Source organism: Saccopteryx bilineata, chromosome 8 (genome assembly GCF_036850765.1).
Source record: "Saccopteryx bilineata isolate mSacBil1 chromosome 8, mSacBil1_pri_phased_curated, whole genome shotgun sequence".
NCBI classification, from domain to species: domain Eukaryota; kingdom Metazoa; phylum Chordata; class Mammalia; order Chiroptera; family Emballonuridae; genus Saccopteryx; species Saccopteryx bilineata.
Genome location: NC_089497.1, coordinates 98,284,190 through 98,301,631, shown reverse-complemented (window position 1 = coordinate 98,301,631; position 17,442 = coordinate 98,284,190). Strand labels below are relative to the sequence as shown.

Genomic DNA, 17,442 nt, shown 5'->3' with positions numbered 1-17,442 from the left:
AACATAAGAAATACTTACTATTCCTTCTCAAAATGTATTGGTTAATTTTTAATGTACAGAAATCTTCACCTCAATTTTTGACCAACCAATTTATTTTATCATTAAGTGACACTTTGGTGATCATTTGAGCTTTGGTACAAAGATTTTTAAAATTCCAAGACTCAATTAAAAATATACTAAGCCTGACCTGTGGTGGCACAGTGGGCAAAGCGTCAACCCAAAATGCTGAGGTTACCGGTTCAAAACCCTGGGGTTCCCTGGTCAAGGCACACATGGGAGTTGATTGTTCCTGCTCCTCCTCCTTTCTTGCTCTCTCTTTCTGTCTTTCTCTCTCTCTCTCCTTTCTAAAATAAATAAATCTTTAAAAAAATAAATTTACATAAAAATACTAATAAGGTAGGCTGCAAAATGAATAAAAATAAACAAGTATTACAATAAGAGTTTTAATATTCATTATAACTTAATCATTAAAATCTTAAGAGGTAAGAAGAAATATATCTTTTTACAAATAAGGAAACTGAGGTTTAGATAAGTTAAATTACTTGGCCAAGGTCACATAGGTTAGAAGTAGGACAGCCAGGACTAGAATTCACATGATTTCATACATGCCAATTAACTACTAAGCCATATTGTTTCCCAGAAGTCTTAAAGTAAATGGAGTCCAAGCAATTTTAGAGCCTAAGGTTCATACTAAAGTAAAAGTACTATATTCAGACAAAGGGATTTGCATTGTATTACAATCTAAAAACAATAAACAACTCTAGTTAACAATTACAAAAAAACATGTTTCACACAGAAAATATACTAGTTAAAAGATTATTCAGCCCTGGCCAGAGGCTCAGTGGATAGAGTCCCCCTGGCATATAGATGTCCTGGGTTCAATTCCTGGTCAGGGCACACAGTAGAAGCGACTACCTGCTCCTCCACCCCTCCCTTCCTCCTTCTCTTTTTTCTCCTCTCCTTTTGCAGTCATGGCGCAACTGGAGTTGGCCCTGGTGCTGAGGATGGCTCCGTGGCCTCACCTCAGGTGCTAAAATAGCTCAGTTGCTGAGCAATGACCCAAGATGGGCTGGGCAGAGCATCGCCCCACAGGGGACTTGCTGGGTGGATCTGGGTCTGGGGGCATGTGGGAGTCTGTCTCTCTGCATCCCCTCCTCTCACTAATAAAAATGGAAATTTATTTAGAGACCAGCATTCCAGGTAGAAAATATAGCACATACAAAAAGGAAAAATTACAAAAGATGGCACATGCAGAATCTGTTAAAGAGTGTCAGAAGCCAGAAATGGAAAGGCAAGGAGCCAAATCAATGTCATAAAAAGCTAAACTAAACATTTTCAGAGAAAAGTCAGTTACTGGTGTTTTCAACCCAAATGGTCACCACATCCTAAATATACTTGATAAGTAAAACAGTTGTTGAACTGATATGGTAAACCAAATGCTAAAAATATAACCACAGTCTGTTTTTCTATTCCTTTCCTATTTTTCCATTCCTTCATCTCTACTTGATTTGTCCAGCAGCATCTATCACAGTGTTTATTCATGCCTTCACCAAATAGTATATATGTTGTTAAATTGCATATGACTAACCAAATAAATCCCAACTTCACAATATGACAATAAAACAAAAATTTTATATGCTTACTCAAACTGTGGATTTATTTCTCAGATATAATATTGTTAATAGTAGTAAGAGAGAAAAGTTCTAATAAGCACTACTACTGACAGGCAAGTCTTCATTGACATTATCAAGTTCTTATCTCTAACAAGTAAAAGACTAATGATAACTGAGTGTAAGAGGAGTTTGAAAGTAAATTCAAAGTACGAGGCCAGATTTAACCTTGGCAAGGCTATTGGAGCAGTTTTTTGGGTTTTGTTTGGTTTTGTTTTTAATGAGAGGAGGTGAGGCAGAGACAGACTCCTGGATGCGGCCAGACCAGGATCCACCTGGTAAGCCCACCAGGGGGAGATGCTCTGCCCATCTGGGACGTTGCTACATTGCAACTGGAACCATCCTAGAGCCAGAGGCAGAGGCCATGAAGCCATCCTCAGTGCCCCGGCCAACTTTGCTCCAATGGAGCCTTGGCTGCGGGAGAGGAAGAGATAGAGAGAAAGGAGAAGGGGAAGGGTGGAGAAGGGAAAAGGTGGAGAAGCAGAACGGCGCTTCTCCTGTGTGTCCTGGCCAGGAATCAACCCAGGACGTTCACACAGCAGTCGATGCTCTACCATGGAGCCAACCGACCAGGGCTGGAGCAGTTTTAATCAATAATTCTGGTTTAGAGTCATCATGCTTTCAAATGATTCAAATCTAAATTATAAGTGCTGAAACTTAATTACATGAATATAATTTAAAAATCACAAAAAATATAAGCAACTGTTAACAGTTGTTAATTTCAAGGACTGGGATTATACTAGTTTCAAACAACAGGTGTTAAATTAGAAAGTTATACATATCTATTTGGAAAAGTTAGAAAATAAAGGTATGAAAGAACAAGAAAAAGAATTTCTAGCATTTTCTATTCACCTATCTTATACAAGAGGAGTGGTGTGTATCTTGGGGGGAGGAATATCAAGAGAAATCAAGAGAAAGTATTTGCATACATAATTGCTTCTCCCAAGATGAGTTATTACTATGTGACTACACTGCTTTATTACTATATGACTTCTAGTCCCAGTTCTACCTTTAATTTAGCACACTCTTAGGCAAATTACCTGGCTTATGATGAACATTAATTCCCTAATCTGTAAAGTAAGGGAATTCAACAGATTTCTAAGATCTTTTATGTCTCAAAAAATGTATCAATTTTATCAACTCCAAAAACAATGTCAAAAATACTTCACTGACATTTGTACAAGTTACTATGCATAGCAATAATTTCTATGCTATGAATCTTGAGGAAGCCATAGCTCAAAATTGTAAGCTCAAAATTTTGTGGGCTGGGACAGTTGCTAAGTGTTTTCACATTATACATTGTTTTGAGTTTTTTTTGCTTTAAATTGTAACAAATGAGCTGTGTGTGTGTGTGTGTGTGTGTGTGTGTGTTGCATGTGTTGTTGGCCAGAAGGTGACCGGCAGGAAAAACAAGTGGTTAAGAAATGACCATACATAGGTTTGGTGAGACAGCACAGAGATGGGAAAGGCTCCCAACTTTCAGAATCACTTACAGAAAGCATGAAGGACCACACAAAAAGAAATATGTTAAGTAAAATTTTTCATGAACTGACTGAATGGCAGGTTGAAAAAATTCAACATATGGGAAAGACTGGAAAAATTATAGAGAATAAGAAACAAAATGAGATTCAACCAATTAGGGAAGTTGATGAACCCAAGCTTTGTATACCACTGCTGAAGACTTCCTTGCTTATTTGGTGTATTCTCAGATAAGAAAACAATTATTTTGTTTCATTTGTAAAACAATAATAGATTACAATGAAATATGAAAAGACAGTTTAAGGAATGTTTTTCTTCTATGTTATATGAACATAATTCAAATTCATGGTTTTGTTACAGAAAAAACTACACAAATAGTGTTATAAGATTTTTGACTGGAAAGAATAGGAATCGTTTTAAATTATCTCATTTTATAGAGAAACTGAGGTCCAGTGACTTCCCAATTAGCAAGGTTCAGATTATGCTGACCCCAATTCAATGATCTTTATACTACACTATACCTAACCTTTTCATGCTGTTACCTATCTCCTCAAATAAGCTACTTTTTCTTCTTTTTATTTAAAAGTATTCTTTAATTTTTCTTTGTGAATATATATTCAAAGACTTCATCATTGGTAAAAGAAAAATCTTCATTGAAAGAGAAATTACTGAATTACTTTTACTAAAGCACCATTTAAAAAATATAACTCAGAACATTATACTGAGTGAAATAAGTAAATCAGAAAAAACTAATAAGAACTATGCATCACACATAGGTGGGATATGAAACTGAGACTCATGGACACAGATAAAAATGGTTACCAGAAGAAGGGGGATGTGGGGAAAGATGGGGGAAAGGGAGTAAAAGGGGACAAATATATGGTGGCAGAAAATGATTTGATTTGGGTGATGGGAATACAACATAAACAACAATTCAAATGCTATAGAAATGTTTACCTGAAACCTATGTACTCTTGATCAGTGTCATCTGGTTAAATTTAATTTTCTAAATAAAATTAAAAAATAAAAAGCATAACTCTAGTTTTTTTATATACTGAACAGGTATGTATACATCTACATACATAGAAAGACAGTTTTTCACTCAACAAATATTTACTGACCACCTACTATGTATGTGCCATAAACTGTTCTCAGTGCTAAGGACACATCAGAGAACAAAAGGACTAAAATTCCTGCCTTCATGGCACCTACATTTTAGTGTGCGGGTGGAGAGACAATAAATAAAACTATAGTATGCCTGACAGTGGCAAATACAGGAAAAAAATATGAAGTCCAGAAGGGGAATATTTTCAAGATTACCTCTAAGAAGATAAGCAAAGAAGCCATGTGGAAATTTGGCAGACAGAAACTATTCAAGGTAGAGGGATTAGCAAGCAGGGAAAAAAAAAAAAAAAAAAAAAAAAGCCCAGACATGGGAGGAAAAGGGAAAGGCAAGGAGTCCAGGGTGGCTGACATACAGTGAACCACGAGAAGAAAATAGCTGACCACTATAAAGATTCTAATATTTACTCTTAGTGAGATAGAAAGCCACTGGAGGGCTTTGAGGAAAGGATATACACTGTGATTTAAGATAGTATCATTCCAGATGCTGTGTTGGGAATACAGATTACGGTAACTGTAGTAATTCAGGTTGAGATAATAGATTGGACCAGAGTGGTGGCAATAGAGAGCAAGAGATGTGGATTCTGGATGTATTTTGAAGACTGAATCTACAAAATTTATGAATGGACTGGACCGTGAAAGAGAGGAGACAATGACTTGCAGGATTTGGCCCAAGCAACAGGAAGACACAACTACCATTTACTGAGATGGGGCAAATTGAATGATGCAGATTTGGTGGATTACATCATTTCTGAACCTGCTAAATTTTATATGCTTATAATGAATTAAAATGAGATGTCAAGTAGTCAACTAAGTTTGGAGTTCAAGGAAGAGGTAAGGACTAAAAATACTAACTTAGAAAGGTGGCAATTTATATATAATATTGAAAACCAGGTGATTAATGAGATTACCTATGGACTGAGCATAAATTTAGGCACTCCAAAATTAAAAGGCAGAAAGAAAACTAAGAAGAAACAATTAGCAAGATAGAAGGCTATAGAAATCTATGCAAATTTGGTACCAAGTAAAAATTTATTTTTTAGGGAAGCATAATTAACTATGTCAAATGGTGCTCATAGGTTAAATGAGATTAGGACTGAGAACCATTAAATTACTGAATATACATTTACTTTATAAAGTATTTTAATATGGCTAATCATTATCATAGAAATAAAGGTTCCAATATTTCTTCCTTATCTACTATAAATTCTTGTCTGTTTCCATTACCATTTACTCACATCCCTGAAAAATACTACTTAAAAGCTTCTAGCCCACATCTCATTTACTGTGCTTAGTACTGTACCTGAATAAATTACAAACCTAAAGGTGAACTCTGGTTGTTTGTAAAATGTGTAAGATTTCTCCAGATAAAAACAAAACCCGCCTGACCTGTGGTGGCGCAGTGGATAAACTGTTGACCTAAACACTGAGGTCGTCAGTTCGAAACCTTGGACTTGCCTGGTCAAGGCACATATGGGAGTTGATGCTTTCTGCTCCTCCCCACTCCACTCTCTCCCTCTCTATTCTCTCTAAAATAAATAAGTAAGTAAAATCTAAAAAAAAAAAAAAAAAAAAAAATGAATGGCTAAAATTAAAAAAAACAAAAACAAAACCCACCCTCTAGTCCTTCTTTCATTTCTGCCTAGGTCATATCATTACTGGGACATTCTAAATTTGTATGAACTGGCTACAAAGGATTCCCTTTATTAATGCAGTTAATGAAGTAGATTGCATTTTAACATGTATATTAACCAAATTAACCACTTTTACAAGAATGAATTTATTTAAAAATTATTTTTTTCTATTTTTTTAGCAAGGGAGATAAGAGACAGGGACAGGAAGGTAGATGAGGAAGGTAGTTGCAGCACTTCAGTTGTTTATTGATTGCTTTCTCATACATGCAGGGGTGGGGGTGGGGGTAGGGCTCCAGAAAAGCCAGTGAGCCCTTGCTGAAGCCAGCAATCTTTGGGCTCAAGTCAGCGATCTTGGGATTTCAAACTTGAGTCCTCAGAATCTCAGGCTGACGGTCTATCCACTGTGACACTGCCTGGTCAGGTTACAAGACTGAATTTAAATAAAAAAAAATCTTTCAATCACAAATTACGTATCTTAAATACATGAAAAAGCAAGGAATATAGAATAGATCCCCATGCGCGTATTACTGTCACTATTTTGACATATTTACTTTATCATTCAGTGAGAAGAGGGGAGGGAGAGACAGACTCCCACATGTGCCCTGACAGGGATCTACCAGGCACTGCTCAGTTCCTCCAACTGAGCTCTTCTTAGTGCCTGAGGCAGAGGCCATAGAGCCATCCTCAGCGCCTGGGGCCAATTCATCCCTACCGAGCCATGGCTGCAGAAGGGGGAGGGGGGGAGGGAGAGAAAGAGAGAAGCAACAGAGGGAGGGGTAGAGAAGCAGATGGATGCTTCTCCTGTGTGCCCTGACTGGGAATCAAACCCAGGACTTCCACATGTGGGGCAGATGCTCTACCACTAAGTCAACTGGCTAGAGCTTTGCTTTACTTTTTAAAGAAATTAAAATTTCAAAGTGTTACAGATACTGCTAAAATTTCACTCCAATCTTAACTCTCTCCCCCTCTTTCCCTCTATATCCTCCCTAGAAGTAACTTTTAAAAAATTTGTTTAATTCTTATGGGTGTTTTCACTGTATATCAACACTTATAATAGTTTTATATATTTAAGATTTTTACATGAATAGCATGTCATACATATCCTTTTTTAAGATGAACTTTTTAAAAGCAGTTTTAAGTTTACAGCTGAACTGAACAGAAAATCGAGTTCTCCTCTAGAGAACCATCAAATCCCACACCAGGGGTGATGCATTTGTTATAACTGATGAACTCATGTTGACATTTCATTATCATCCAAAGTCCATAGTTTACATTAGGGTACCTTTTATGGGTTTTGACAAATGTACCCACCATTAGTATCATACAGATTAGTTTCACTGTCCTAAAAATTCTCTGTACTCTGCCTATAACCTACAGGAACCACTGATCTTTTACTATTAATATAGTATTGCCTTTTCCAGAATATTAGATTCATTTTTTTTTCTTTTTTCCTTTTAGCAAGACAGACAGGAAGGGAGAAAGATGAGAAGCAGCATCTCATAGTTGTGGCACTTTAATTGTTCAGTGGTTGCTTTCTCATAAGTACCTTGATGAGGGGGGAGGTACCTCCAGCTGAGCCAGTGACCCCTTGCTCATGGTCAGCAACCTTGGGCTTCAAGCTAGATACCTTTGGGCTCAAACCAGTGACCACGGATTATGTCTACGATTCCACACTCAAGCTGGATGAGCCTGAGCTCAAACTGGTGACCTCAGGGTTTCCAACCTGAGTCTTCAGCGTCCCAGGTTGACACTTTATCCATTGAGCCACCACCTGGTCAGGCAAAAGTAGCCTTTTTGATTAGCTTCTTTCACTTAAGAATATATATTTAGGATTCTCTCATGTCATTTTATGGCTTGATAGCTCATTTCTTCTTGGCCTGAATAATATTCCATGGTCTGACTGTATCATAGTTTATCAGTTTCCTGAAGAGCATCTTGGATGCTTCCAAGTTTTGGGAATTACGAATAAAGCTGCTCTGTGTGAGCATAAACTTTTAATTCATTTGCACAAAAACCAAAGAGTGTGATTAATGGATTATATGGTAAGAATGTGTTGTTTTATAAGAAACTGCCAAACTGTCTTTCACAGTGGCTGTATGACTTTGTATTCCAACCCACCATAAAGAAGAGTTCTTATTGCTACAAATTCTCACCAGCATATGGTATTGTCAGTTTTTTTCCTTTCTTTTAAACTGTGGTAAAATATAAATAACAAAATCATTTCTAAAAATGAAAAAACCTTTAGGTAGAAAAAAAAACTGTAAAATTTACCATTTTAACCATTTTGAAGTGTGCACTTTAGTGCCAAGTACATTCATACTGCTGTGTATCCAATCTTCAAAACTCTTCATCTTGGAAAAACTGAAATCTATACCTATATACAACTCCCTATGCTCCTCTTCCCTCAGCAATCATTAAATTACTTTGTTTCTATGAGTTTCACTATTCTAGGTATCTAACATAAGTAGAATCATACAGTATTTGCGTTTTGTGGCTTAGCATAATGTCTTAAGGTTCACCCACATTGTAATATGTGCCAGAACCCTCTTCTTTTTAAATCAGAATATTCCATTTTATGTCTATACTACATGTTCACCAACAGTAAAGTACAGTGTACCAATTTTTCCACATGTTCACCAACCCTTGTTATTTTACCTTTTTTTAAAATTCAAAGTGGGTTTGACCCGCATTTCCTTAATTTGTGATCTTTTCATATGCTTGTTGGCTATTTGTATATTTTCTTTGGAGAAATGTTTATTCAAATTCTTTGCCCATTTTTAAATAGGGTTGTTTATTTGCTATTGAATTGTAGGAGTTCTTTATATATTCTGGATTATTAACCAAATATCAGATTTGCGAGAATTAGTCCGAGTGGAGTGAGCGAGGTTGAGTGGTTGTGCGGTGGTGTCTCGGAAACCGGTAGCGCTTGTAGCATGGCTGACCAACTGACTGAAGAGCAGATTGCAGAATTCAAAGAAGCTTTTTCACTATTTGACAAGGATGGTGATGGAACTATAACAACAAAGGAATTGGGAACTGTAATGAGGTCTCTTGGACAGAATCCCACAGAAGCAGAGTTACAGGACATGATTAATGAAGCGGACGCTGATGGTAATGGCACAATTGACTTCCCAGAATTTCTGACGATGGCAAAGAAAATGAAAGATACAGACAGTGAAGAAGAAATTAGAGAAGCATTCCTTGTGTTTGACAAGGATGGCAATGGCTATATTAGTGCAGCAGAGCTTCGCCATGTGATGACAAACCTTGGAGAGAAGTTAACAGATGAAGAGGTTGATGAAATGATCAGGGAAGCAGATATTGATGGTGATGGTCAAGTAAACTATGAAGAGTTTGTACAAATGACGACAGCAAAGTGAAGACATTTTACAGAATGTGTTAAATTTCTTGTACAAAATTATTTGCCTTTTGTTTGTAACTTATCTGTAAAAGGTTTCCCCTACTGTCAAAAAAAATTATGCATGTATAGTAATTAGGACTTCATTCCTCCATGTTTTCTTCCCTTATCTTATTGTCATTGTCCTAAAACCTTATTTTAGAAAACTGATCAAGTAACATGTTGCATGTGGCTTACTCTGGATACATCTAAGCCCTTCTGCACATCCAAACTTAGATGGAGTTGGTCAAATGAGGGAACATCTGGGTTATGCCTTTTTTTAAGTAGTTTTCTTTAGAAACTGTCAGCATGTTGTTGTCAAAGTGTGGAGTTGAAACTCTGCGTGGACTATGGACAGTCAACAATATGTACTTAAAAGTTGCACTACTGCAAAACAGGTGTATTATCCAGGTACTCGTACACTATTTTTTTGTACTGCTGGTACTACTGTACCAGAAACATTTTTTTTTTTAACATTTCTTTCATTGTTACTTGCTTTTTAAACTTTGTTTAGCCACTTAAAGAAAATCTTCTTATGGCACAATTTGCCTCAAATCCATTCCAAGTTGTGTATTTGTTTTCCAATAAAAGAAAATTTTATCCCCCCAAAATAAAATAAAAATCAGATTTGCAAAAATTTTTTTCCATTTCATTGGGTGTCTTTTTCACCTTGTTGACTGGGTCCTTAGATGTGCACAGAAGTTTCAAAGCTTGATGCATATATTTACTTTTTTAACTGACTGATTTTTAGAGACAGAGAGAGGAAGGGGGGGGAAGAGAAAGGGAAGGATAGAGGGAGAGAGAAGAGAGAAAGAGGGAAGAAGGGGGGAGCACTCACTTGTTGCTCTACTTAGTTGTGCATTCATTGGTCACTTTCCCTAAGTAACGGACTTGTTATCTAACCCACAATCTTGGTGTTTCAGGATAATGCTTTAATCAACTGAACAAACCAGCCAGGGATATTTTTTGTTACCTATTCCTTTGGTGTCATATCTAAGAAATCACTGCCAAATCCAATGCTGTGATGTTTCTGTCCTATCTTTTCTTCTAAGAGTTTGTTTTAGGTCTTACATTTAGATCCTTAATCCATTTCAAATTAATTATTGTACATGGTGTTAGGTACAGGTCCAACTTTATTTCCATTGATTGTGAATATCAAATTTTCCCAGCACCATCTGTTGAAAAGACTGTCCTTTTCCCATTGAATGAATGATAGCAATGGCCTTGTCAAAAATCATTTAATTAATGATAGGCCCTGGCTGGTTAGCTCAACAGGTTAGAGCAGGGGTAGTCAACCTTTTTATCCCTACCGCCCACTTTTGTTATCTCCGTTAGTAGTAAAATTTTCTAATCACCCACCAGTTCCACAGTAATGGTGATTTATAAAGTAGGGAAGTAACTTTACTTTATAAAATTTATAAAGCAGTTACAGCAAGTTAAAGCATATAATAATAATTACTTACCAAGTACTTTATATCGGATTTTCGCTAAGTTTGGCAGAATAAATCTTTAAAAACTTACTATAGTTAAATCTACCATTTTATTTATACTTTGGTTGATCCGCTACCGCCCACCATGAAAGCTGGAACACCCACTAGTGGGCGGTAGGGACCAGGTTGACTACCACTGGGTTAGAGCATCGTCACAAGGCAACAAGGTTGCAAGTTCGATCCCCAGTCAGGGCACATAAAGGAAAGCAACCATTAGGTGCAACGGTTTAATTCTGGGCTCCCTACTCTATTCCATCAGTCTATATGTCTGACTTTATGCCAATAGTACAGTTTTGAATGCCACAGCTTTGTAATTAAGGTGTTTTTTTTTTTAATTTGATTGCTTTTAGAGAGACAGAGGAGGGTAAAGGGAGAGGGGGAGGGGAAAGAGGTAGTGACAAAAGTATTCATTTGTTTTTCCACTTAGTTGTGCTATAGTAAGTTTTAAAATTGAGATGTGTGAGATCTCTAATTGTCTCTTCTTTAAGATTATTTTGACTACTCAGGATCCCTTGATATTCCATATTAACTTTAGGATAAAACTTTTTATTTCTGCAAATAATGTCTTTGGGTATTTGACAAGGATTGCATTAAATCTGTAGATCACTTTGGGTAGTATGGACACTTACACGTCTTCCAATTCATTAACACAGAATGTCTTTTCATTCACTGGTTCTTTCAGCAATATTTTAGTTTTCTGCATAAAAGTCTTTCACCTCCTTGGTTAGGTTTATTCCTAAGTATTTTATTTCTTTTGATATTATTATAAATGGACTTGTTTCTCAATTTTTTCTTCAGGCTGTACCTTATTAGTTTATGCTGGTTTTATGTTCTGTAACTTTACTCAATCATTTATGTCTAACTTTTTTTGTGGGGCTCTTTAGGGTTTTCTACATGTAAGATCATGGCACCTGCACAGAGGTACTTTTCCTTGCCTAACTGTTCTGGCTAGGGTCTAGGTCAGCAAATTGAAGCCCGTAAGCCACATGTGGCTCTTTGGCCCCTTGAGTGTGGCTCTTCCACAAAACACCACATGTGGGTGCTACCTCGATAAGAAATGTACCTACCTATATATTAATAGTTTAAGTTTTAAAATTTTGGCTCTCAAAAGAAATTTCAATTGTACTGTTGATATTTGGCTCTGAGTTTGCCGGCCACTGGGCTAGGGCTTTCAAAACTATGTTCAATAGACCAGGTGAAAGCTAGCATCCTTGTCTTGTTCCTGATCTTACATGAATAGCTTTCAGTGTTTCACTACTGAGTGTGATGTCTGCTGGAGTTTTCCTATTTGGTCTATATTAGGTTGAGGTAGTTTTCTTTTGAGTTTGCTGAGTGTTTTTTATCATGAAAAGAATTTTGTCTCAATTGAGATCATGTGGCTTTTGTGTTTCATTCTGTTCATTTCTGGCATATTACATTGATTGATTTCATATATTAAACTGTCCATGCATTGAAGGAATAAACCCCACTTGGTCATGGTGTTTAATTCTATCAATATGCTGTTGAATTACTTGCTAGTGTTTTGTTGAGAATTTCTGCAACAGTATTCATCAGACATAGCCTGACCTGTGGTGGTACAATGGATAAAGCGTCAACCTGGAACACTGAGGTCGCTGGTTCGAAACCCCAGACTTGCTTGGTCAAGGCACATATGAGAGTTGATGCTTAGTGCTCCCCCTCCCCTTCTCTATCTCCTCTCTAAAAACAAACAAACAAAAAATTGGTCTGCAGTTTTCTCATCTAGTGTCTTTGCTTGACTTTAGTACCAGGGTAATGCTGGCCTCATAGAATGAGTTTGGCAGTGTTCCCTTGTCTTCAGTTTTTCGGAAAAGTTTGAAGGGGATAAGTGTTAATTCTCCTTAAACGTTTGGTAGCATTGACCAGTAGGGGCATCTACTCCTGGGCTTTTTCTTTGCGAGATTTTTGATTACTGATTTATGTCATAGGCCTGTTCAGATTTTCTATTTCCTCATGATTCAGTCTTGGTAGGTGATGTGTTTCTAGAAATTCATCCATTTCATCCAGGTTATTTGATTGGTTGGTGTATAAGTCATATATATCTTTCTGCAATACTTTTTTCTCTATAAAACACACAAGTAAAAATATCTTACAGGAGGAAACACCAAAATATAAGTACAAAAATAACTAAGAACTCAACAAAAGGAATAATCAATATGAATTGGTGTGATGAGGAAAAATTTAACTGAATTCTAGACACTTAAGTTCAACTGAAAATATAAATAAGATAGTAAAATAAAGGGAAAAACTAGGTTTTTCCAGTAAGGGCCCAATAAAAGCAAGGAAAGGAAAGCAGAACTTAACATTAATGGTGAGGTGTGTTTACCTGTCTGAAGTAGGAGCAGTCTGATTTGAAGTTATATAGATGAGGGAATTATAAATTAAAAAGGTAAGAATTAATCTGGTCACATAAGGCATACCTCATTTTACTGCACTTTGCAGATGCTGTAGGTACCCCCTTCTCATCACCAAGGCAAGACCCTCCACCAGCAAAATGAGTATATCTGAAGGCTCAGATGATGGCTAGTATTTCTTAAATATAAAGTATTTCTTTAATTAAATATGTACACTGGGTTTTAATTTTTTTTTTAATTTTTAAAAAAGATTGTATTTATTCATTATAAAGAGGGGAGAGAGAGAGAGAGAGAAGGAGAGAGGAGCAGGAAGCATCAACTCCCATATGTGCCTTGACCAGGCAAGCCCAGGATTTTGAACCAGCAACCTCAGCGTTTCCAGGTTGACGCTTTATCCACTGCATCACCACTGGTCAGGCATATTGGGTTTTTTTTTAAAAGACATAATGTCACTGCATATTTAATATACTACATAGACAGTATAGTGTAAATCACTGAGAAACCAAAATCATGTGACTTACTTTACTGTGATATTCACTTTACTGTGCTGGTCTGAAACAAAAGTGAAGTATCTCTGGGGTATGCCTATACTTTAATGTATGCTCTTTCACTAGCATTTATGCAGCAAAACCTCAAACAGCTGCTAAACTGAACTGAGTCTGAAATAGCTAGATTATGAAAATTTAACTGACTCTTATAGATTATAGAAATCTGTTAAAGATTTATGAATTTAAAAGTAGTAACAGCAATGGTGTTCTGGGAAGTTTACTGAAATACTAAATCCCAGCAGTGTGTGTCACCTGGGGTGATTTTGTCACCCAGAGGACATTTGACAATTTCAAGATAACTTTGGTTATTACAACTGGGGGAAACAGTGCTACTTGTATCTAGTGAGCAGAGGAGGTGGTGCTGCTAAATATTCTACAATGTATAGCCAAGTCCCCAAAGAATCATCTGGCTCAAAATGTCAAGAATGCCAAGGTTGAGAAACTCAGCTATATTCAACTATGAACTATTCTCACAAGAACCCAAATTAAGTTCAAACATATTAGAAAAAAATACACAAAGACATTTCAAAAATTAATAGTAATAAGACTATGAAGGATTATTTTATTTTTCCATTTTTCAAAAAAACTTTTACGCCTGACCAGGTGGTGGCGCAGTGGATAGAGCGTCGGACTGGGATGCGGAAGACAAAGGTTCGAAACCCCGAGGTAGCCAGCTTAAGCGAGGGCTCATTTGGTTTGAGCAAAAGCTCACCAGCTTGAGCCCAACGTTGCTGGCTCAAGCAAGGGGTTACTTGGTCTGCTGAAGGCCTGTGGTCAAGGCACATATAAGAAAGCAATCAATGAACAACTAAGGTGTCGCAATGAAAAACTGATGATTGATGCTTATCTCTCTCCGTTCCTGTCTGTCCCTATTTATCCCTCTCTCTGACTCTCGCTGTCTCTGAAAAAAAAAAAAACAAAAAAAACTTTTACAACTACCATGCCATTACCAGTTCAAGAGTAAAGAAAATTAGACTTAGAAAATTTGATTGCGCCTGACCAGGCGGTGGTGCAATGGATAGAGCATCGGACTGGGACGCAGAGGACCCAGGTTTGAAGCCCTGAGGTTGCTGGCTTGGGCCCAAGGTCACTGGCTTGAGCAAAGGGTCACTCACTCTGCTGGAGGCCAACCCCCCCCCCAAGACACATATGAGAAAGCAATCAATGAACTAAGGGGTCTAAGGAGCCTCAATATAGAATTGATGGTTCTCATCTCTCTCCCTTCCTGCCTGTCTATCCCTATCTCTCTCTCTCTCTCTCTCTCTCTCTCTCTCTCTCTCTCTCTGTCATACACAAAAAAGAAAATTTGATTGCCTGACCTGTGGTGGTACAGCGGATAAAGTGTCAATCTGGAATGCTGAAGTCATTGGTTCGAAACCTGGGCTTGCCTGGTCAAGGCACACACAACAAATAACCAATGAACAACTAAAGTGAAGCAACTATAAGTTGATACTTCTCACTCTCCCAAACTGTAAAATCAATAAAATCTTTACCTTTTTTTTTATTTAGTCACTAAGTCTTAGTAGAAGTCATTTTATAAAAGTTTCATTTACTCCCTTTCTTTCTCTCTCTCTCTCTAAAAAAGTATCATTTAATACTTTCAAGTACTTAAGTTCCACTTATATGCCAGATTCTGGTAAGAATTAAGAGTAGAGTGGTATATAAAATAGACAAGATCCACTCTCTCTGGGAACTTAATAGTCTGATGGGAGGAAATAACATTGAATAAATACACTAACAAATTATGATCAGGGTTTTTAAGTAAACACCAGGGCATTTCCAACTAGCTTGTTCCAGGATGACTTAAGTAAATGAAATTGAAGTTTCAAAGGATGAGAAATAACCAGACATGTGAAAGAAAGGGTAAAGATAAAGAGGTTGGTGGGCATTCTGATACAGTGAAGGGTCGGAAGTGAAGAGGGCTACTGATGTGTTAGAATAAGAGAATTTATAGTAATTAAGGAAGATAATACATTTAGAGAAAGAGGTGTAAGTAGGCAAGAACCACATTTGCAAGGCCTTGAAGGTCTCAGTAAAAAGTGTGAAAGCTAAATGTGGTGGGAAGCTAATGAAGCAGAGGAGGGATGTGATTTAATTTGTTTTTAAAAGAATCATGCTGGACTGTTCACAGTGGCCAAGACATGGAAACCAAAAAGCCCTTCAATAGAAGACTGGATAAAGAAGATGTGGCACATACACACTATGGAATACTACTCAGCCATAAGAAATGATGACATCAGATCATTTACAGCAAAATGGTGGGATCTTGATAACATTATAAGAAGTGAAATAAGTAAATCAGAAAAAAACAAGAACTACATGATTCCATACATTGGTGGAACATAAAAATGAGACTAAGAGACATGGACAAGAGTGTGGTGGTTACCAAGGGTGGGGGGGGAGGGAGGACATGGGAGGGAGGGAGGGAGAGAGTTAGGGGGAGGGGCACAGAGAACTAGATAGAGGGTGACGGAGGATAATCTGACTTTGGGCGAGGGGTTTGCAACATAATTTAATGACAAAATAACCTAGACATGTTTTCTTTGAATATATGTACCCTGATTTATTAATGTCATCCCATTACCATTAATAAAAATTTATTATAAAAAAAAAAAAAAAAGAATCATGCTGGTTATTTTATGAATTAGAAAAGGCAATAGCAGAAACAAGGCAACCATGGTGGAAAAGAGATTATATTGAAGCAATAACGATTTGCCCCAGATTTTAACAGTGAATAAAAAGTTAACAGAAAAGAATGGGTGACATTAAATAATATAATATTTACAACCTTGTGTAAGAGAAACCTCACTTTCCAGGGAAGCTGCTGTAGAAGCAGGCTACAATATGCCTTGTCATAACAGCCATGCCCCCAACCCTGCCCCAATCCACATCTGACTGGTAATGACCATGAAGGGGGAAAGCCAGAAGTAAAAAATACCGGCTTCAGCCTGACCAGGCAGTGGCGCAGTGTATAGAGCGTCAGACTGGGATGCAGAAGGACCTAGGTTCGAGACCCCAGGGTTGCCAGCTTGAGCGTGGGCTCATCTGGCTTGAGCAAAAAGCTTACTAGCATGGACCCAAGGTCACTGGCTTGAGTGGGGGGGTTACTCAGTCTGTTGAAGGCCCGTGGTCATGGCACATATGAGAAAGCAATCAATGAACAACTATGGTGTCGCAACGAAAAACTGATGATTGATGCTTCTCATCTCTCTCCGTTCCTGTTTGTCCCTATCTATCCCTCTCTCTGACTCTCTGTCCCTGTAAAAAACAAACAAACAAACAAAAAAAAGAAAAACCGGCTTCAGCTTGGTCTGAGCTTGTTAGCTCAATCAGACTGTCTTAGTAACAACACAAATATAAAGACTAAGATAGTATTTGGGAAAATAAAACAGTATCTAAGTTAGTGGCTGACAGAGCAGTACAGTGAAGGTATGTGAATTCCTATCACCAAGACACTCCTATCTGTAGTATACTGCTCCCAAAAATTAAGGGACATTTAAAAATGAATATAAAGCTATAAAATATCCCCTAATTTTTGTGAGCAGTACACAACTTAAATAATGTGAAAATTGGTTCCTTTATTTTCCTAAAACCCCATCCTTATTTGACCTAGTCTGAATAAGGGTGTTTCTGGCATTCTCAAAAGCTTCATCAAAACAAGTACCAACTATGGTGGAATTTTAGTTTTACAAAAACTGAAGTTAAAAAAAATTATTATTAAGCTTTCCTA

At 37.2% G+C, this 17,442-nt stretch overlaps 2 protein-coding genes across 2 annotated transcripts in view; one reads left to right on the top strand and one right to left on the bottom strand.

Moving 5' to 3' along the window:
• The window catches only part of KPNA4 (karyopherin subunit alpha 4), a 98,990-nt gene that overhangs the window by 61,469 nt on the left and 20,079 nt on the right, over window positions 1-17,442 (bottom strand). The gene's annotated exons all lie outside the window — the stretch shown is intronic.
• Window positions 8,788-9,664, top strand: LOC136311826 (calmodulin-like). Its single transcript, XM_066241081.1, has one exon. It carries the CDS (start codon window positions 8,839-8,841, stop codon window positions 9,283-9,285), a length of 447 nt encoding a protein of 148 aa, XP_066097178.1. The 5' UTR covers window positions 8,788-8,838; the 3' UTR covers window positions 9,286-9,664.